This window comes from Pholis gunnellus, assembly GCF_910591455.1.
Source record: "Pholis gunnellus genome assembly, chromosome: 5".
NCBI lineage: Eukaryota > Metazoa > Chordata > Actinopteri > Perciformes > Pholidae > Pholis > Pholis gunnellus.
Window position 1 is genome coordinate 28052627 of NC_136531.1, and position 23786 is coordinate 28076412.

Sequence of the window (23786 nt, forward strand, 5' to 3'; positions counted from 1 at the left end):
GTATGCCCACGGGGCGCGGCCCCGCTTGAGATTGCATTCTACCACTGTCTGAGTAGTTCACTCCTCCCCTACACACATACACCCCCCATACACATACATGCACATATGCATATATATATATATATATATATTCTCACACCACAGTTTGCTCACTTGACTTTAGGTATTAGACATATGATTGTATGATAGTGTTTGTTGGCTTTTGATATTATTTGGATTTAATAAACTGTTATATTTTAAAGAGCAGTCTTCTGTGATTACTTGTGCATATGTGTGTGAGAACAGCTGGATGTAGTGCCTGTGCTCGAATTCAACCTTCACGGTTCACTCTGAATGTAGAGCAGTACTTTGACTGTGGACATTCTGAGTGAACACTCATTTTGAGACTCAATTTATAGTTTGGTTATCGGGCCCTGTTCGCAGGGTGGTTCCCCGTTATTATTAGTAATTGTTACCGTTATCATTAGTAATTGTTACCATTATTATTAGTAATTTATTGATGTTAATAACTCCATTTCGTTCCCAGCAGCAGAAACATTGCTTACAGGAGCGTTTTTAACAGCGCCCACAGCCTAATAGACACATTGTGTAGTTGTACAAGTAAGTTGGAAAAAAATAGACTTAAAGCACAAAAATACGCTTCGGATTGAAATAATTTACATGAGAGACATGAGCTGTTACGTGGCCTGTGTAGATGGCTGTACTGATTACAACTGAAGAGTATCTCTTTCATTAGACACACAAGACAAACAACTACAACATGCAGCTGAAACGTGTCCAGTTTGTACAGGGAGACATGGGGGACTGCTTCAAGCACCTCAGCTCTGGCCACTCTGTTGAGGAACTTGCAAGTACATGGAGAAAATGATGGGTGTATTAGTGAAGCAATCCCAGAAACAAATCTATTTTGAAAAAAGCAATAGAAACTGGTTCCTGTCATATATTGTTACCATGGAAACAGCTTTTACGGGGTGTCTTTTACTGTGACGGAACACAAATATAATTTTACAAGTGGTATGATTGCATACGAAGTCAATGGATAGTGACACATATTTGCCCGCGGTGGTACGAGCTGAAGTTTCTGTGCAAGTTCAAAATGTGTCAAATTCACTAGAATCACCAGGACTTTATGAATTTCATAAAAGTACAGTGATGAGGAGAAGGTGGAGGGAAATAACAAAGAACTGAAGCTGAGTTCAGCCAGATGTTCTGGTTTCTGTTTGTACTCCGAGTAGTATTGACCAATCACATTTGAGTGGGCTTTGGTCAAATGCAGGTAAACAGTCCTTATGTAGAGCAAAAGAAGGGGAATGCATTGGCCGAAAATCTATTTGGGAAACAACCGGCTGTCTACTGACGAAGATTTAGCTTTCTATTGGTTTAAAATGACATCGCATAAAATGGCTACTTGTGAAACAATCCGGTCGTAGACGTTGTCTCTCAACTCCAGTCTCGCTTCTCAAGTTGCTAATCAGACTGTAAACAACGAGCAGCTCACAGAAGAGGAAGACTTGGCCCGGATATCAGCTGGCTACACTGGAACCCCAGAAATATAGCCCCCATGCCCCCAGAGGCTTATCGTTGTCAGAACAATAGTCGATGGGTTCCGAGATTGTTTTGGGGATAACATCATAACCATCCTGCCCCAGTCTCAAGGTCTGAATGCTGTTTCAGAAGCTTTACTCACCTCACACGACTTCTCAAGGAAATACTCAATACTTGTTTTTGTTTTAATTGAAACACATTTTATGTCAACACAGAATGCTAGCTTCAGTTCAAAAATACCTTCAAGAGACATCAAAGACCCATATTGGTTAAAGCCTGATGTGTATAAAGGCATTTGGCCCTGTGTGATGACCCTTTCTCCAACAAATGGAGTGACAGACAAAAAAGACAGATAAATATATTAACCCACATGTGAGGGACACAAACTGACAGACAGACAGACAGTCAGCCTTCGGTGAAATGCACTGAAGTTGTAGTTTCACATGAACCACTAAGATTGCCTACAGCCAAAATGGCTACTGTGCACTGCATGGCTTTAATCGGAAATTGTTCAAAATAATATTTTATCTGTAAACAAAGAAAGAAGGTGTTATTGTTGCACAATATGATGATGAAAAACAGGGCATACAAAACAAACAAAAAAAAAAAGTTGAAAGGGAAACATTCTGAGGATGTTGAAAATTGTAAACATTATCTGTGAAGTCTAACCAAATCTGAGGGGAGTTTGACACCCAGCCAGTTGACAAAGACTATTGTTTTGCTCTAAAATAGGGATTCCTTTGGTCTTGTTCGACTTGTCAGTGAAAAAAACAACATCATCGCAAGTTAAAATCCATGTGAAAACACAACAGGTAGACAGATACACAGCGCACAAAGTAAAGGGAGGACAGGGTGCTTTGGACTGCATGCCTAAGAAGGCTATACTTTTTGTCCCTGTTTGACATTCCTTGATCACAGAAAAGACAGTGAGGCTGGCAATCAGATTAATTAAAGGTGGGAATCAGAACCAAGCAAAGCCCAGCTGGACAGACAGAACAAGGGATGGAGGTAAAGATGGAAGGTGAGGAGGGGAAAGGGAGAGAAAGATGAAGAGCGAGAGACAGGAAAGGGAGGATAAGATATATGGAGGACAGAGGAACAGCAGCTGGCTGAATTCACGCATACATATATCAGGCTTGTGGATGCAAGACAAAACAGGAATCACACCTTGGGTTTGTGTCTGCTTGTATGTGTGTGTGTGTGTGTGTGTGTGTGTGTGTAAGCACATTTCTGTTTTGTGAGTATGTGCATGCGTGCATCTTCATCTGTATAGTCTGTGTTCTGTGTGAAAGTCAGAGACAGGATCAATAATAATGTGACAGAAAAACAAACAACTGCAGAAATAACAACAGAGGTATAACGATAAGACAATACAAAAACACGAGTGCCGTGCGTTTAGAAAGACTGATAGACAGAGAAAAAGACTGAGGGAAAAAGGAAAAGACAGGAAAAAATGAAATGAAATGGAAAAAAAATCTGAATCAAAGGAAGTGAACAAAGCAATGCGAAGTGGTGGTGTTCTGGGATAGTAAGGCCTTTATTAAGTCTTTGGCATGAATTACCTTTATATCCTGAGAATAGGAGAGGGCACGAGGGAGAGAGGGAGGAAAATTAGGGAAAAAAAGTAAATTGAAACAAAAGCAGCACTGCCAAATATACTCTCTGTGATGGACAGATGGAAATGGCAGCCAAAGGAAGAGGAGGAGAGGAAGAAAGAGTTGGGATCACAGGAGGGCAGTAACATAGAGAGAGAGACACAGCAGTAGAACCTCAACAGAGTCAAAATGATCTCCTCACTCAAACCGGTCTTCTTTCACATTTAGACCACACAAGAGGGAAGAAAGACAAAAGGCAGCAGATAAAACATTTAAATAAAAAAAAGTTCCAAAATGTTTGTTTTGATTCTCTAACAACGTCTTCTCCTCTGATTGTGTTCTAGATAAGATAAGATAAGATAATCCTTTATTAGTCCCTCAGTGGCACCTTTCAGTGAAAACAAAAGCATCTGGGTGGAAAATAATACAGTTGCTGTCAAACAGAAATGGTTACATTGATATACTGTTAAATGTAGTGCACGTTAGCATTTTGAAGAAGTGGTGAGTAGAAGCAGGATGAAGCTGCAACCACCGCCGCTCATGTGTCCTAAGCTGCCGTTCCTCTGATGACCACTAGATGCTGACTCCAAGAAAGATGTATAACCCTGGATGATGGCATGGAGCTTTAAAGACATGGTGATTAACTCGCATTAAAGAGCAAAAGGACCTTTTGAGTTGCATTATCAGCGTAGGATCAATCATTTTTGGAGCTTGACATAAAGTCAGGATCGGGACAACACTAAAACACTTGGTCTGTATTTTATGGGCTATTTCTATTACTTTTCAGATCTGAAATTTGACAATTTCTGTTCAACTAATACCTACAAAGTGAAGGATTCACTATTTTCTCACTAAACGTTAACTCCTGGTAGTGTGGAGAGAACTGTGAAACAACATTAGACCTTATTGTTGGGAATTTGAAGGGTTGTGTAGTTCACTTGACCTTTAAGCAGCAGACTGGACTTAACATTCTGTTACAGACCAAAAACTAATGTTAACGGCTTTGTTTTTTTACAATAACTACAATCTTTCCCTGACCTGAACCAAGTGTTTTAGTTGCCGATCCTTAACTTTAAAAACTAAGGTTTAATCACCACAACTGTAAAAACCATCATGTACGCAGTATGTAGAGTACACAAAAGCCGACTGTGCGAGTCAGATTACGGCTACTTAAACACATTCACACCCATGTAGGAGTACGTCTGGGTATAAAGACAGGGACGGGAGGAGAAGCAGCTTACAGGAAACCTAAGCCTAAAGCAGAGCCAGGATTTCACGGAAATGTTCAATATTATATTGTCTGTCCTTGTACTGAGTCTTCTAAAAGATGACAGATGTGTTGACCATCCAGAGCCACTAAGAATGTCAAATATTACAATGTCAAACTTGGCTCAAATTTTTTTCAAGGGTTTTGTTTTTGGAATTAGTTCTGTTTCGTGCTTAATTTCCTTTTTGTTTGTGATCCAGCTTCAACATAACAGTTAACTGCAGCTGTACAGTACAGAAACTTAAAATATACATAATCAATGTCAAACCAATTCATAATAAAATGATAAAAAGCCAGAGACCTCATGTTGGAGGTCAACATAACTCAATACTTTAGAGACTCCTTCCAATTGTGACTTTCTGACCTCCATTTTTTTGTAACTTTTAATGGAAAAGAACAAGAGACGCTCCGATCCAAAACTGATGTAGGATCGGTGCGTCCCTAAAAAGAACAATTTACTGCTAAAATAATAAAAGGGGGCTTGCAAGAAATGCAGGAGGCTGAAGTTTGGTTGAGTCGGTGACAAACACACAATGTTAGTTATATTGTATTGTGTCAGGATGAACTACTTCGTGTATCATTGTTGTCGAGGGAGTCCCAGTATTGGAAAACTAAAAAAGTCAAGCTACTTCTGAGGAACCAGTGGACAACATACAGAAAGAAATTCATTCAAAAAAAGCTGTAAAGTAATTCATTCTTTTCTATCGGAAAACATCAAAGTGTGCAACCCAATATGCAAAAGGAAATAAAGCCAATGTGCATTTTGCTAAGGACAATAATAAAGTCCTGAAATGTTCAGAGCAACAGTAAAAGTACATGTCATCAGAGCTGGCAAAATGATAGAGGGGGTGAAGGGAAAACACATAATATACTCAAGATACTTCAAATAAAAAAGTCTGAATAGATAAATAAAAGCAGCCACAGCTCCACAGAACATGAAGAGAAAAGCCAAAGAAGAAGGGATGATGAGAAAAAGCTGGGGATGAGGAGAAGAAGAGTACAGTACCTTTTACTCTAATGTCCGGATTGTGAGCTTTGAGAAGGAAGGACAAAAACAAAAGAAGAAAAGAGATAGATAGGAAGAGCATTTAGTCCAGAAAAATAGACAGTAGAATAGTAAAAAAGATCTCATATCCAGTATCACAATCAGTGAGGGCAGCTGATCACAAGGGAATCAATGAAAACAAGAGAGAAAGAGAAAGGGAGACAGACAAAAGGAAAATATAATGTTCTGAGAACCTCATTAACACAAGTGAATTTTCAGGGTCCAAAATCAGGCCGACTTTTGTTTCTGCTATTTTCTTGTTAAACACTGAACTGCTGTCTTTACGAGAAATACAAATCGTAAACATGATGTAAGCTGGGATATTTCCATGCTGAAATATAAATACAGCCAATCAATGAATATGGAAACAAAGCTACAGCGTGGTCACAGTTCCTAGCAAACCTAAACACCAGGTATAAATGTGAAGGTTAGAGACGAGAGGACAGAAGACGTATGAATCCTCTCCCCAGCCTTGCAGTCTGTCTAAACAATCGAGCTGTTGGCCAAGCATTCCAAATGGATTTCCCCTCATCTCACTGCTGTTTGCAACTCGTTCCCAGCAAAGCTGTAGCTGTCTGTCTGTTTGACAACAAGAGAAGCGTTTGGTGGTGAGCTGAAGCTGCCATAGAGGTTCTACTGCTCATCTGTTTCACTGTTGAACTAGTACCACACAACAGGATAGAGTCTCCCAACTCATAGATACTCACTTAAAAACCCAATGTCATTGTCAATACTGTAGATACCAAGCAAATTAAGTTTGTGTGTATATATTTGATTTGATCTTATTTGATTCAATTCAGGGGCCTGCGATCGATATGAGACGATCAGTTACATTTCACAAAAAAATATTTGTCGATTTAATTCTGGGCTCTGTAGGAGGGAGGTGCACTTGGACAGAAATGGTAACATAGATGTGCCATGAATATTTTAAAATAAAAGCATATCTTAAATATGATGTATTGACTTTTTCACTTTACATCAATGACATTGAATCGTGGACGATTGAATCGGTATATCAATCCAGATCAATGTTATTGTTCTTAATCATTTTTTCATTCTTCTGTACAATTCTATTTCATTATGATCATCTAAAGGTGTCAACTCACAAAAAGCAGTCTCCTTTTTTTGCGGCTCTGAAAAACTCACTGTACACTACCTGCTCAGCAGCAAACAGCAGACAGACTGTCTGTTCAGGACACGTCTCAGAAACTAGGGCCACAGACGCTCACCATCGGCCCAACAATGGCTGACGGTGGGTTTGTCAGGGCTTTAAGGCCCCGAACGCACTGAAAGCATATGACACACATGTTTTGTAACACAACTTTTGTTTTAAAAATCGTCAAACACACACCAAAAGCGCTATAAGGCGAGTCCAACTGCTTTGAAAAATGACGACACAGCGACCAAAGCTAGCGGCAGACCAAAATAAAACTTGGTTGCTGTCGGGTTTGTGTGCCCTCTGCAGGATGGTGTCTGTATTCAGCCAAAGATTGTTTATGAGGTAAAAGAAGCAACAACAACCACAACAGAGATGCGTCTTCCATCTAGCAGATCATGTGACGGCTATTTCACATTATCCAGGTAAAGTTTCATCTATTATCCATCATATTCATAATTTAATCATATCCACTTTATAGTTTTGAACCAGGACCTTCATGATTGAGACCAAGTTAAATGATTAAGAGTTATTATAATATTGCCTAAGTAGGGACTTTTCCTAAAATAGTGCTGGTTCTGTGGTGTTGGCATTTCAAATGGAATGCCTGCCGTGTGCCATAGGAGCATCAATTCTCTTTCAGTGCGTTTGGGCCTTAAGAGTCAGATATTCTTCTCAGGAGTAAGTGAAGACTAAACAGAGCTAAGAAGAGAGTGAATATGGGACTAACATTCAACAGTTGGACAGACACACTCCAAATTAATGTCAATGTTAGTCTTTATTAGGATCACAATGTATTAATCTAAATTCTAGTGCAGCAACCTGGATCATTCTTAGATAATATTGATTACTATTAACAAGGGTTGGACTATCCGTACTAGCAGTGTTTTCACTTGTTTTAACTTGTGGGCTAACCACAGGTGATAAAAAGGAGTTCATGATGATGTCATCTCCCAGCAAGATGGCAAACCATGACTGACTCTACTGGACAATTTAGTTTTTTTACAACAATGGATATCATTTTCACAAGAGACACTATCGCAGCTCTGGTATCATTGGACGCCAGCGACAACCAACAGAAACATGGACATCCGTATAATTAGCAGCAACAGTTCCTGCTAATCTCACCGTGGCAGCAGCCATGAAGAAAAGAGGCTATAATATATCTGTCATGGCGTCCTATTGCAGAAGAAGAGTTCGCCTACCCACCAACTCTTCTAAGGCTGTGTAGTGATGTGCTACTGTTTTATTGTGTCCTACTGGGAAGTAAGTCATGAAGTCATGCCGGATTCAAGTAGAACTTTACTGTCTTTTCATTGCGATCTGACTGCCGCATTTCCTCTCACTGTCTTTGCACAGAGCACAGATATGCTTTTCTAGTCATCCTCATTTCACTACATGTTGAAAAACCAGTGACAAAAAAAACGCTTGCATGTGGAAGTATGAATCCCATGTGTGTGCATCCTGAGTAACATCTTAATCACAGCCTCACTTTCCCTTCTTACACGTTTTCCTGTAGTGTGTGTGTGTGTGTGTGTGTGTGTGTGTGTGTGTGTGTGTGTGTGTGTGAGGCATGTGATCCACTCACCAATATTGCAGTGCTCCCCTGTCCATCCCTGGTCACACTCACACTTCCCTTCCTTACACACTCCGTTCTTGCTGCACAGAGGGTGGCAGGCCTTCTGGTCACACACCGTTCCTGTCCAGCCCTCCTCACATCGACACACACCGCCGTAACAGACGCCATGGCTGCCGCAGTTCACCTCACACACCTCTGTTGGAGAAACAAAAAGAGATATTAATACATTGAATCACAATACTAACTGATTTTATACTTTATACTGTATTTACTAGCTCATGGCACATCAATACTAAACTTCAGTAAATGTGGTTTAAGGCACTTAAAAATGATCATAAACAATAGAGTAATTATGCATAATATGAAATATGAGTCATGGTATCTGCCTGGATTGTAACAATCTGTGTTGTGAGTGTGTTCATAGGTCCAGAACACACCAGAACAAACAGTATATTTGTGTTTGTGTAATTCAATTTTTTTGCATGTGTGTTTCACAAAGCGACAGCTCTTAATTGGTTTATGTTTAATGGGTTTGAGAAGACAATACTCGGCATAACAGAAGTGAGAACGCGTACTCACACACACGTACTCTTTCCTGTTTTTATGTCAAGCCATCTGTTACTGATCTGCATTCCTCCAACAGCTTTTATTATCTCACCTCTTTATCTGCATTAGTGCTGTCACTTGCTGCTGTTTTTTCCCTGACCTAAACCGAACCCTCTCTATAACAGCGGCAGGTCAGAAAACAGACATATGAATCTTGTAAAAGCCGTATTCTTGAAGTAAGGAACTTTCAATTGACTTTCAATTTGCAAATGCACTGACACAAAAACTATTCTGTCATTTAGTTTTGAAGGACTTGTTTTATTATTTACATATAGGAGGAAATGAAGTGACGGTTATGCTTGACGGTGGATTTGGTTAAATACTTTAAAAAGTAAATATGTCCTGTTTCATGCTGTAAGTTAGCATTGACTTTTAAAATAATCAACCAAGACCACAATCTTTTCAAAACCTTAATCAAGTGCTTTGACTTTCCTAAATATGATCATAATCATTATTATTGCTTTAGCTGCCAGCAGAAGATATTGTCGGGAAAAAAACACATTTTGAAAGTCAATGTTTTGCAAGTAACATTCAATATTATTGTTTCTTATTTAAAGAAATGTAATTCAGGTGTCTTTATTCTAATACCAGTTGTATATGATGGTTATTTATAAGAGACACGGTTGTGCATTGGTACCATAGCAGAATATTTACAGTGTTGAGAGTGTCTCCAAGAGAAAGTTCCCTTTTTTGTTTCTGAACTGTTTCAGTGATTGTGTCAACATGTGTCATGTTTTATCTTACTTATTTATCCACAAAGACCATAAAAAACGTATCTGTGCTACTTTTTCACATCGCCCAGATTGTTGTACTCTGACTCCTTCCACTGTCAAGAGACGGCTCTTTTATTTGCAGCTACTGCAAACCACAGCTGCAGGGTGTGCAACACACTGCAAGTCATCTTGAGACCATCGCTCCTCTCTTCTAGTTTCTCTTTATTGGCCGCCAAAGAATTGATTTGGAGAGGCTGCTGATTTCACTGGTCTTAATGTGGTTTAGCCCCCAGCTATGCCAATGACCTCAAGCAAGGTTCTCCTGGCTCTTTCAAACTCCTGGCTAACTTCTAGAGGTGAACATATTTTTGCCATCACAGCAGCCGTGCTGCAGAAACGTACACTGCCTGTAAAACTAATCTTTTAAATCACTCCACAGAATTATGTTTACAGGTACTGGTTTTACATACTGGACCGTCTTATTCACCTTATGCTTGTTTTACAGAATATGTATCCCGTTTTTTATGCCTGTTCCTAGGGGCTCACATCTCTAACACTGTTATCTTAATTATGTTCTGCTCTGTAATTGCTTTTTAGTTTTAGTTTTATGCAGATCTAGCTCTTCTTTATCCACTCTTAATGCTTCCGTAAAGCACTTTATTAACTCTGTAAAGCTTTGTGCCATGCTGCTTTTACAAATGCCGTAAAAATGAAGTCTAGACTTTTTATAGATTGTCTAAGTCATGAGACAGACATGAAAGACAGGCGAAAGACAGAAAGAAACATCTACAACGACAGATTGTCCCACCACAAGACATTAAACGTGACACACACCTAAAGAGCATTCGGGCCCGGTCCAGTTCTGGTCGCAGGTACAGGTGCTGGTCTCTGCGTTGTGGGTGCCGTGACCCGAACACTGGTCCGGACACATGGCCTTTGCAATCTCACAGCTGGCTCCGCCCCAGCCGGGCTGACAGTGACACTCCCCATGAATACACACCCCATGGGCTGAACAGCTGGGGTCTATGCAGTCCACTGGAGACAGAGAGATGAAGAGGGGGAGTTAACCGTATAGCTAATAGTGACTGTCGTACATATAGTACACACACACACACACACACACATTACATTTTGTACAGTTTTGTACACTTGAGGGAATCAAACTTAACTAGGGCTGTAGTCAAGACCACTTAAAGGGATAGTACTGATCCATAGTCAGTATTAGCTGCAGTAGATGACAGACGGCATGCCTCGTGTTTGGAGAAGCAGACAGGTGGTACAGCACCGAAGAAAAGCAATGTACTGCTGCGGACTGGGTCAGTAGCAAAACCTAAACAAATCAATATCAGTGTGCACTATATTTAGAATATTTTCGACATTTTAACTTGCCATCAGATAGCTGTTTCTGACGGGGAACTGAGGCCGTTGTATCCATCTATCCTCTCGCCAAAGCCACCAGACTCCATTGGAAAAAAAACGGTTATTTTATCTTGCAGAACACATTGGGTTGATGGTCTCCCTGTTTTTTTTTGGTTTTTCTTGGTTTTTCTTGGTTTTGGCAAGAGCAGAGATAATGGATTCAGATCCTCGTCAAAAACAAAGACTGCATAGCTATATCACGGCAAGGCAGACCAGAGAAAACCTTTTAAATATAGCGGACATTTCAACTGATATTGATTTTTTTTTCCTTTAAGTGTTAATTATGTGATGCTGCTGCCCTCGTCCACAGCGGAAACTCCTGTGTGTTTCTCCAAACTTGGTGCGTACCGACCAGCGTCTAGTAGGTAACACTCGGACTATGGATAAGTACCTGATCAATACTTCAAAACATCCAAACTGTAAGACCAACATGATTTAGTATGACTCCACCGGAATTATATTCCATGCAGTACGGTGAAACTCTTTCTAACCATAGAGCATAATGATGTCATTAATCTGTTGAAGATATGATACACTGACATTCACAGCTAACATGATTAGATCCAGCTGCTTGATTTAGTCAGCTAATGTGTTATTTTACTTGTTAACAAACAAACTAAAATAATTCAGGATTCTCTTTATTTTATTTCAAAGAACTAAATCAGGAATGACTCAAACATTCTGTAAACACGGTGAACCAGGAAGAAAACATGATGAAGTACTTTTCTGCAATTTGACACATATATTCAAAACTTTGGGGGCTTATTTTAAAACTTCACTCAATACGTTTTAGTAGTTCAGTTCTCTCCCACTGTATATTAGGCTCAAATTTGTATATTTAGTCAGTTTGTTTTGCTGGTGGTTATTGAAAATGTCACTCACTACTACACTGCTGCCACTTCTCTTGAAAAAGAGCTGAATCTTGTCTGCTTCACACACAAAAATGAAGGGGCATAACATATTCTACACATTAAAAACACTCTATTCACAGTACAAATGAATTTAGAGAGCACAAACACAGTAGTCAACTGCTGCTCATCATCGTCCCTTGATAGGTCTGAAATGCTGATATGAAAGGTTATATCTACACAACGTTACATTTCCATGAATAAGCAGCTGACCGAGGACAGGGCTATAGCTTTCTGTTGTTTGTAATACACAATAACAAGATTTGCCTCAACATCTTGACCTAGAATTATCAAATTAAATTAATTTATAATTGCTAAGCTGTGATAGCAGCGGTAAAAAAAAAATCAGCTCAGTGCCATAAGACTCCCGCAGCTTACCTGTACTAACTAAATAGAATGCTACGCTATCACAAGCCATGAGATAGCGAGCTAGAAGACTAATCAGCAGTATTGAGAGATGGCTGTTAACTTTAGCTGATAGGCTAATTGCCAGCTATCTTGCAACGCAAACTATGCCTATTTCTCAAATGTATGTAAGGTGTGTGTATGGTTGGAATTAATCAAATTTGATTTTCACAAAAGGATTGATGCTCTACTAACCAGTTCAGCAACACACCGTGACGCTGTAGGCTACACCTCCTCCAGTATTAATGCATACCTACCGCTGCAAACCAATTACAGGGTTGTGTCTGGAAATTAACTCATTCATTTAGAAAATGTGCTTAAGCTCTTGCGAGAATCCCTGCCAGACGACCTATCCTAACTCATTGACGTATATAACCTTAATCATATCGCGATAGTAGGATTTTCTTTATCAATTATAGCAATACATTGCATTGCACGAAGAAATATAACTATATATATAAATATAACAATATATATATATATATATATATATAAAAATAATATATATATATATATATACACACACACAAATAAATAAAGAGTAGTATGTAATGTCTTTTGTCTTGCAATAAAAAAAGAGTATTTTTCAAATGATTTGAGAAGCCTTAATAGCTTAGAAACTGTAGCTCAACACAGAACACACATAAACACACATAAGCTCATAAACACAAGCTTTATGGACAAGACAAATAGCGTTGATGCCATTTTTTGTAGATTGTAAGCCTTTATATTCAGAAACAATACAACTTTTAATATTGGTGTCAATCTGTTAAAACTTAGATAAAACAATAAGGCAACTTCCATCCAGATCCCTTGACCTTCTAGACATTACCCGACTTCATCAAACCAGTTTCATCAAACCAGTACCATAGGGAGTGGGGAGTTGTGACATTTTCAGGTATTCTGTGACATTATTAGAATAATATACCTGACTCATAATGTGTGATCATAACTACATACTATATATTTTACAATAATAAAATAAAATGTTGTGACTTTCATCAGCTGGTTGCTAACTGCCTGCTGTTTGGTGCAGTGCAGGTTGCATGCAGTGTTTATATCTATTTATTTGTTTCAGGGAACCTGCATCTGCTCGTTGTTCTGATGCTGACAGTCAAGAAAGAACTCAAACCTGGAACCCATCCCCCTTCATAGGCTACTCACCAGCCACCGGCTCCTCTGCCCTCTTTCACACGCAGTGCCGCTCTTTACAATTTGACTGTGATACTTTATCATGACAATTCTACGTGGCATCTTTGACATAATTTGCTGATTCAGCAGTCGTAAATGGGATTAACACACACACACACACACACACACACACACACACACACACACACACACACACACAGGCTCCGTTGTTCAGGGAAAATTCTTTCTCACTCTCTCCTTCTTTACACTCACTCACAAAGGATTAATGTGATAGAGGATTGAACTAATCTGAAACTAATCTGGTTACCGTCCCCTATGATTTGTATTTGCATTTTTGAACGAGTGTGTATGCATATGCAGCATGTGCACACCTTTGTGTCTACATTTGTACACACCTGATGTGAAAGTGTGTCCCCGTGTAGAGATGCTGTCAACCACTCTGCATTGTCTGTGTAGCTATGTGTGTGTGTCCAACCAGCAAATAGCAGATTAGTATTGATCAATTCAGATTAAATTAGTGTAGTGTACAGTTTGGAGCCTAATTTAACCAACTACCTGTCAGCAATTTGACAGTTACCATGTATGTGTATTTGTGTGTGTGAGAAAGAGATTAGAGTAAATTAATTTAACCATGTGGTAGTGCTGTCTTAATGAACAAGCTGTCAGCAGCTGCACTTTAGGGGTGATTTTAGCTCATATTTACATGCAAGTAGTGGGATTATAAGATTGTAAACTTTAAAAAATGACTTTAAACTTACAGAACATAACATGTACCTGTAACAAGTACATGTTATACATGGAAAGATCATTACATGAGGTGAATTACAAAAGCTTCAGGTGTTTGCGAGATATGGAAAACATGTTCTTATTTCACAGAGCAGCAACATTTTACATATAAACATGGAGAACTAATAAATTGGGATATTTTGGCACAGTAGGTGTAACAAAGTGCGCTGACGCCAAACAAGAAATAATCAAGTGTCTTCTTTACGTCTTCCAAAATACTTCTATTAACATATCGACAGCAGTTTAATTATCCACCTAATAATACATGGCATTCATTTAGTGTCCTGCAAGGTCCTCAATAATGTTGGTTAAAACAATGTAAACTTTGCAAGTGAAACCGATTATGAATTATTATTCTATTATAACAAATTGCATGCTGTTTGTATTTCAAAAGTAAATGTCATGGGTAGCAATAAATGTGCGCTAAATCAATTATTTATGTTGACATTTGACATACTGCCAATAACATAATATGTAACTAATGCACCTTTTTGTGTTTGTCCTTGGAGGACATTAGTCTTACCTTCCTCACAATTGTCGCCCTTATAACCAGTATTGCAGATGCAGGCACCCATTATGCAGATGCCGTGTCCTCCACAGTGGATGTCGATACACTGGTTGGTTGGCACGTCACACTCAGTGCCTTTCCACCCGCTGTAGCACTGGCAGCGGCCACGGGAGTACTGGCCATTGCCACTGCACAGCACTGGGCAGGCAGCTGGACCAAACATGCAGTACAATGGATCAGTTAGACATGCTGGCTTTATAGACTGGTTAAATCAGACACTTGAACCTACAAAGTTCCCCTTAAGCTCACAAATTTTCAATTAGTGTAGTCTTAAAATTTCACAAATGACTATGTCCACGGTCAAAAAAGACAATTGATTTCATCTCCCAACAATTACTGCCTCTCTATGGGTGGCAGAGTATTTGTATTTGTGTGTGTCTGATTACCTCGAGAGCAGTCAGGCCCCAGAAATCCTGGGAAACAGTGGCATATTCCTGAGAGACAATCTCCGTTTCCATGACAGTTCTGAGGACACTCCATAATCGACTCTGATTAAGAGTGAGAGTGAGAGAGAGAGAGAGAGAGAGAGAGAGAGAGAGAGAGGTGGTTTAACGTGTAAGTTAATTGGGTAGACTGGATATGCAACTGTACGTACATCTTAAAAAAATAACACACACATAAGTGCACACAGCATCGGCCCTCTGTGGTTGCCGTAGTTACAGCCAGTCCAATCAACACATTCTAACATCCATTTATCCCGCTGCCTTTCTTTGGCTCTCTCTCTTTTTCTGTCACACACACACACACACACACACACACACACACACACACACACACACACACACACACACACACACACACACACACACACACACACACACACACACACACACACACACACACACACCATTGCTGGCTCTCTGCCACACCTAACCATTTCCTGCACACTCTTGCATGCAGAAAAAAAAAAGAAACATTGGCAAAAATTCCAATTGTTTCAAAAATGTTCCATTTTAACAATAACTACCATGTAAAAATCTTTAAAAAATGTTATTTGACCGACTACATGATCTTGTGAATGCTAATAATATTATATCAGATCCACCATAGAACTGATTTATTCAAGGTAAGAAATTACCTGAACATTTCTACTGATTCAAACAACACAGCTGTACTCTTTCTGTTAGATTTCAGTGCTGCATTCCATACAATTGCTCATGGCAGATTTTTTTTTCAGACTTTGTGTGACAGACATTGGACATCGAATACGGTACGCACACTGCTTTGCACTCTTTCGTATTATAAAAATATGTAGTTTTTATCTGACTTCCTGTAATGACAAGGTTGTATAATGCAGGTTTAACTGGTGGGCTCACAGTCATTAAGTAATGTTGTATGATTGTTGTCATGTGTACTTTAGAAGTGCACCTACACCTCCTAACACCAATAAACAAAACGTACAGTATTCACTTTATTACAAAAATGCGGCTTTCTCTCACCTATGACAATGGTATTGTAAGAGACTTGTTCTGTGCTGCGTCCGTCGTTGTAAAATGCCAGATGCCAGATTCCTGTGTCCAGGTACTGGATGAAGCCAGCCTCGTGCACGTTCACGGAGCGTGTGCGACGGGCTCCTCTTCCAGACTCCTCCTCATGTGCACCAGCTGGGTGTGCATGTCCTGCGTCCGCGTCACTGAGCGCTCGTTTGTCTTTGGAAATGAGGCGACTACCGTCCAGTAGCTCCACAAAGTCGTACTGGAGGACGAGAAATACACAAGACATTGAAGATATTTTTTCTCAGTACAAGATTTAGCATAACTGTAACAAACTTAAAGTTGTACAGCATTGTATATGTTACATTACTGGGGGCAAGGCCTATGGATAGCAATGGTGCTCAGTCCAAGTGTCTGTCCATCTTAACAACTAGCCAGATTTCCATTGAGTTTTGGAAGATCATCTATGAACTTCAGAAAAATATGGATTTTGGTAAGTCTCTGACCTTTTATCTCACATAATAGTCAACTAACAAAACACTTTGGTCCATGACAAGATATATCAATCGCTAACGGATGGATTTACAAGGAATTCAATTTAGGTATTTATGGTCTTTAAAGTTTGATTCCTGATGTTTTAGATGTAGGGTTTAATAAACAGCCTTATGTTTGCTATTTTTTTTAAATTTAATTCATACATGACATGGATGATAATTGTTAATTGATTCAGTCTACTTGTTGATAGTTTGCCTCTGATCAAATAATATTTTAATCTTTTAATCACAAACTTAGATTAACACACAGGTCACGGTGAACTTTGGCCCTTGACCACCAAATTCTTATCAGTTCATCCTCGAGTCCAAGCGGACTGTTGTGCCTAATTTGAACAAATTCTTGTCTGACGTTCCTGAGAGATCTAATTCACAAGAAGGGGCCGGCTTTGAGGTCACATTGACCTCAATCTTTGACCTTTTACCACCAAAATCCAATTACTTCCTCTTTGAGTCAAAGTGGACTTCCAGGCGTTCCAAAAATATCACGTTCATGAGAATAGTGGACGGCCGGACGACCTTAAAACATAATGCCAGTGTGGAGCCATAAAAAAGAGAACTTAGATGGATTAAGGTTACGACAAGGACACACACACACACACACACACACACACACACTCACAGCACTGTCGATTATCTAAAGTGCTAACATTGAGCTGTGATAGGGGTGGCATTGTATGAAGCTGTCTTTTACAGATAAGTGGATTAGTCCCTTGATAGAAGACATGATTCATCACACAGAGATGTAAGTGTAGTCAAAGGGTAGTTTAGGTTTGTAAGAAGCTTATCTGCTTCATTATTAACCAAGAATCCATAAAGCACTTGACCTAGACACACTTGCTAAGTTGCAAAAGGGATTAATGGTTTTGACATTTTGAGAGGCAGAGTTTTTTCATCACTTGTGGTATTTGTTAAAAGTAGAAAGGCCAGAGGATTCTGGGTGGTTGAGGGCAGACTTTCTTAAACGCTATGTCAGAGATCTCCAAATAATGGTGGCTACCGATCTGATTAGATAACATTTCTTTCTGTGGACACAGATGAAAACACCAAATCCTTTCTTGAACACAGGGTTGTTATTTAGCAGTGGACTCCGGTGCTGCCCTAGCTTCTGTGAACTTTGCCTTCTCATATTGTTCTTTCTCACACATCTCATGTGAGGGCCCATGTTGGTGGCAGTTTTACCATGGCATCTATTTCAAGCTTAACTGTCCGAAAAGTGGATTCCTCTCTGATTTGCACAAACTTTCTCTTCCAAATAAGGTTCTGTCGATGGTTTTCATTCTATGCTCACATGGTTGGTGGTGCTTAGTGATTCAAGCCCTTTTAAGACATGGATAAGGTATGGATGCATAACAATGCTGGCTTCAACTATCGGTTAAAGTGATGGCATTTTGTCACTGTTTTATCAAATCCAGTGGGGCACAATGACGAGACGTTAAGTTGGGACTCCCGTTATATTCTTACTTGCTCTCATGCTGTATGTAAAGCCCTTTGCGTGATATTCATTTATTCGTCAATGTTGAGTAAGTGTATTCTGAAAAGACACTAGGCATTTAACAAGCGTACATTGACACGTCCAAAACTGACACTTGAGGGGTAACTAAAGCGTCTGAAGTGTAGGGTCACTGAATTAGCATGTAATTGTATGTGCATTCACATGCATGTGTTTGTGCAACCAACCTGTGTGTGTGAGGGCGGCAGGCCTTTGCGTCCATACACTCCAACAAGAGCGTCTTTCTGGACGGAGATGTTGAATTTCAAAAACTGCGGTTGGTCAATATATAGCTGAGACCTCCAAAACACACCTTGAATAAAGAACAATAACAAACAAGCAGGAGTCAAAATCTTTCTTTTGTTCTAGATATATGTTCAGAAAATCCCCTCTGTACACCACATCCATCAATATGCTCACACAACAATACATGGATCCTAGATACTCCATCACGCACAATAGAAACACATATTTCAAACATTATATTATCAATTTTCTTTCCAAAAAACGTATTTCTTTGCAGCTGTGTTGACATGAATTATTAATTTCCTGGAACTGATGTCAGTATGCTGACTCACTTATTTAGAAATAAAGTATGTCCCATGCTTAAAAACATTACAATGAATTATATTGCAATCAGCTAAATATTTAATCTTTAAAACCACTTAATGATTATTTAGAGAGGCTCAAACAGTATGTAAACGATAATGTCATAATAAATAAGGGACAATGTAGGCGAGCTGGTCATTATTGCAAAAGGAACACCAACAGGTTGAGCAAAGAAATCAATAATTTGTATCAAAATATTGATTTGAAAATGTATTGCTTCCAAAAAAAAATAGCCCTGTAGCTTAAACATAGTAACAGTCTGTTATTCATCTGCTAAAAAGAATATCAGAATGCTAATCAGAACTGAATATCCAACTAAGCTGTGTAATAGAAAACAATAGTCACCCTCCAACATGCTTTGATTATTAAGGATTAACATAACTGTCGGTGCTATAGAGTAGCATTCCTTTACTTTGTTAATGATCTTAATTCATGGTTTTGCTTACAATATGTCCAACCATACTAAACTATGAACTATCTTAGTACAATGATTTGTTTGATAATTGTAGTTCCCATTTATGGTAGCCCAATATTCAATTAACACATTCACACTAATATAAATGGGGGAGACACAATAATAGACACAGTCAGTGTAACACAATACAATTCAACAACCAAAATGATCATACAGTTGAATCAACACCTCTCTAAAACAGTGAAATCAAAAACTGAAAAATGACTGTATAACGACACGGTAGTAGGATATATTGCAGGACTGTGGGATTAGACTTCATCAGTTTCAGCTTGGGGCACTTTAAAAACTGGCAATTTAGTGTATTAAGCTTTTGTGAGTGTATCTTGTTGTGTGGGAATTTACACTTTGTTCATGACATATTTGTGTGTGTAACTTACCTGGTGGGACATCTTGTATGGCTCGTCTACCCACGTCCACCTCTCCTGTGTCAATGGTACTGTTCTCCAGAAGAAACATTTTACCTGCAGAGAGATAAAAACAGAGAGTGCAGGAAATGAAAATCACAGTCTTGACCCTTCACTAAGCCCCGCCCTCCTCCGTCAAGCTGTAAGAGTTAACATTACTGTGGAGCCCACGCTGTCACAAGCTTCACACCCCGAAAAAATTTCATACCCTATTTGGGAAAAAGTAAAGGTGATTTAAGAGAGAAGAAGACAGAAGAAGACAGAAGGGTCTACAATATGTGTTTGAAGGATCTATTCAGGATGTCAAACTGATTCAGCAGTGAAAACAGGTTGAAAAGATAAAGATAGAAGCTAAAGCTACAGATCACCTGGAGATCCAGAGAGAAGACGATTAAATGAAAGAATAACACTGTTCCTGTAAAGCCAGGTAGGTCTTAATTCACTGTTACAATCACTGAAAAGCAAAAGCAGCATGTGTGGACATTCATTCATTTGGCGACTGTGGCTCAGAAGGTAGAGCGGGTCATCCCTTAATCAGAAGATCGGTGGTACGATCCCCAGCTCCTCTAGTCCATTGTTAAAGCGCTTTGACTGGTCAGAAGTCTAAAAAGGGCACTATACAAGTACAGTCATTTACCATTATAGTGTGCTGCAAGAACGTGTCTTAAAACCAGGAAATGAGTAAACTAATTTGCACCTCCGGTTCCCTTTTCTCTAAGTCAATGTGTTGTTCTATGATATTAAATTTGGCAGTAGATTATCCACCTGTCTTTAAAGAGACAGTTGCTAAAAACAAAAGAGACAAAACAGCCATCATGCTAACTCGTCTGCCTACAGACTTGTGTACTCGCACTCATATCACTATCGTGTAGTTTGTTTATAGCCCGACATTATCTTTTTACTCCTGATGCTTGCATCCAGCTTCAAACATTATAAAAGTGTTGTTCATTTGTAAAGATTAAAGTGCTTAAAAAAAAAAGTGTATCATATACCTTGTTTGCCGCAGAGCTAATTTTCTGCAATAAATCCCATTGGCCTTTGTCGAGGGAACCAATGAAATGCTAACTTCCGGGTTGGCCTACAAAAATACAACATCCCTGCATCATGCTATAGCCATGTCTAACTCCGAATCCACAAAACCAGCCTGAAAATGAAGAAGCTCTGAAACCATTGCAGGACAGTCTTTGGAGCAGAGCTGGACAGCTGGACAGATGTCAGACCCTGGTCAGAGCTGGCTGATGCCACGCTAGAATTGGCCAGTCTGCATTCTCGGGGTAGATTTAGCAGGGGTCAGTTAAAATCATCCCTTTTCAATCATTTCATTTTTAATTTAATTATTTTAACTTTAATTAACTTTTAATCCACATTTGTCTGAGCTGTACCTCTCCAACATGTTGTCATGCAACATGACTTATGAAAAGGTTCATAACCTATCAACTTCACTTTGGTTAAAGTTTGGGGAAAGTAGAACACTTCACACAGTTGTCTCAGTTGGGATCCAGACCTCCATCAATGTAATTGAATGTAAACGTGTCTATAACTTCTATAAGTACGATATGAGAGTTATATAACTCAGTATAACTTGCGATGTGTAGACATCGAGGGCAGACAGACAGTTATGCGCTGCACTCTCCCCATGAGCCTGGCTGCTGTTGGCAGATTTAACGCCCGTTGTGAGGCCAGATTGAGCGGGTGAGCGAAACACTTCACATGCAGGAATCCCACTAACTGAACGGCAACGCCCACGTTAGAAGCATTGTCGGTTACAACCACCAGGATTTTGTCGGCAATCCCCCATTCTTATGCTGCATTTTGCAGGAGGTCTGTCATGTTTGCCCCGGTGTGACTTACATGTACTGCTCTAGTTTGGAGAAAACGTGAGTCAGCAGTCGCCAGTCCTCTGTGAGATATTGTGCTGTTATAGTCACATAGGAATCCACTGCACTTGACGTCCACGCATCACACGTTAATGCAACTCTTTCTGCTGTACTCAAAGATTCCTCCACTTTAAGCTTCACTTCTCTGTAGAGCTTGGGCACGGTTGTGTCTGTGAAAAAACGCTGTGTCGGCCTTCGTTGTTAAAAGAAAATCCAAAATAAGTCCAGACGTCTGATTTAAAAGCGGACGGCGTATTTCTGATTTCTTTCTCTGATGTCTCCATCTTTGTTTTGACCAATCACACTGACCCGTGACCTCTGCTGACCTCACCAGAAAACAACTCAGCGCCATCTAGTGGACTGAAAAAGCAATTGATTTTATTTTTCTAGTACCAAAAAGTGTATAGTTTATAGAATAAAAGATCGATACTTGGCTTCCGTGTATCGATACAATATTGCCACGCAAAATATACTATGCTGTATTGATTTTTTCCCCCAACCCTATTAACTCATAACATCTGGGCAGTAAACCAACACTGAACCTGATCTGTGTGTGTGTGTGTGTGTGTGTGTGTGTGTGTGTGTGTGTGTGTGTGACAGTCTATACGTTAAGCGCATTCGCTACATTCATATGAGCTTCAACATATGACACAAGTCTTCAAGCCCAGCTTGAAGGCACACTCATCCATCTTTATCTCTAACACAACACACTCACACCACTGGCCTCCCTCTCTCTCTCTCTGTCATGGCCGAGCAGACCATTCTGTTGTTTTTAAGTTCTGCAGAAACAATTGAGGACAAACAAAGTTCAATAACTTGACTCTGCTCTTAATTTCTCTCAGTCAATTCAATGTGACCCATGGGGGAAGGCTTCCATCGGAGTTCCTTTTTTTTAGCGTCATTCCTCTCTAGAGAAAGTTGAGCTGCTTCTATTTCATACGGCACATTGGAGGTTTGTAATAAAAACAAAAGTTGACAGACCGTCTATTTGGCTGGTGTATTATGATGGGAAAAAACTATATCCTACATATTTAAAGCTACATTGAGGAACTTTTATTTTTTGTTGATATTTGCGGTCTCTGTGACAAAAGCAGTAGTGTTTTCCACACCAGAGTCCCTGCAGCAGGGTCTGACAGTCTGCTCTGTGCAGTCCAGGTTCTAGTTCTCTAGTGCCCCCCTTCACTCACATATGACCAGCTGAACCTGCATGATTTTGTCTGATTTATGGCAAAATCGGATCCGTTGGCCACAATGACAAGCATTAAGAAATTCTGTATAGAAATAGCCAATCCTCTCGCTGATGTTTCATTTACTTATGTAGGTCATATAGAGGCATCGTTATTAAATTGAGACAGTTTAAATGTTTCAAGTCCCTCAGAGTAACAAACAGAATACACTGTTGTGTCCTGTACATCACTATTGACAGTTGGGTGTCCTGAGGGATGTCCATGAAGCTGGCACAGTCTGAGTGTGAGTGTGTGTGTGTGTGTGTGTAGGCTTGTAACTGTGTAACTGTCTGTAAGAGAAAACACAGCTGACAAAGCTGTACGCTGTGGGTTCTAGTCATCACACACATTTTGCGTGTACAGAATGTTTTGGTGCTTTGCTTATTTGGTCATTTCTGGCCCTTGGATTAAACCTCAGCTAAATATACTGTGCCATGCCTGCATACCTGTATTTATGAGTATCATTTGATATAGTCATTAGACACACTCAAGTTCAATTAGACTGCTAAGGTGAAATTAGTTTAAGCCTAGGATAAAACTATAGATGGGGAAGCAGACTACAGAAAAGACAAACATGGACAAAGAGAATCAATATTGAGCTAAAAACACTACAGAACAGAATTGGCTGCATACCACTGTATATACAATAATTGATTTGCATCTTTGAATGAATGATACTTGAAATAATAATTAGCGTGAGGTTCAGTTGATACTTTGATTGATGTATGATGCATAAGTAGAGCAGGATTAGTAGGGGTGGATCCATCTGTTAATAAGGGGACTTCATTATGTCGAGGTCTGTTGTTCCCCCATTAAAAAACTGGATGTTCCCCAGAACATCCCCATGGTAAATCCTGGTGACTTAGGATATTTCCAAGTCTAATATGTAACTGGTACTGAAAGACATTTCTTTGTCATGTAATAGTATATAAATAAAACCCATTCCCAATGGAACATGTTTCAATAGATTAGCTT

At 39.4% G+C, this 23786-nt stretch overlaps 1 protein-coding gene across 1 annotated transcript in view; it reads right to left on the reverse strand.

The window, feature by feature from the left end:
* The window catches only part of tenm3 (teneurin transmembrane protein 3), a gene marked incomplete at its 5' end in the record, with an annotated part of 247755 nt that overhangs the window by 77509 nt on the left and 146460 nt on the right, over positions 1–23786 (reverse strand). The window contains 7 exons of the mRNA XM_079160005.1: positions 8197–8382; positions 10341–10541; positions 14700–14894; positions 15131–15232; positions 16184–16439; positions 18409–18533; positions 19682–19765. Of these exons, the coding sequence (XP_079016131.1) occupies positions 8197–8382; positions 10341–10541; positions 14700–14894; positions 15131–15232; positions 16184–16439; positions 18409–18533; positions 19682–19765 (1149 nt within the window). The remainder of the gene's footprint in view (positions 1–8196; positions 8383–10340; positions 10542–14699; positions 14895–15130; positions 15233–16183; positions 16440–18408; positions 18534–19681; positions 19766–23786) is intronic.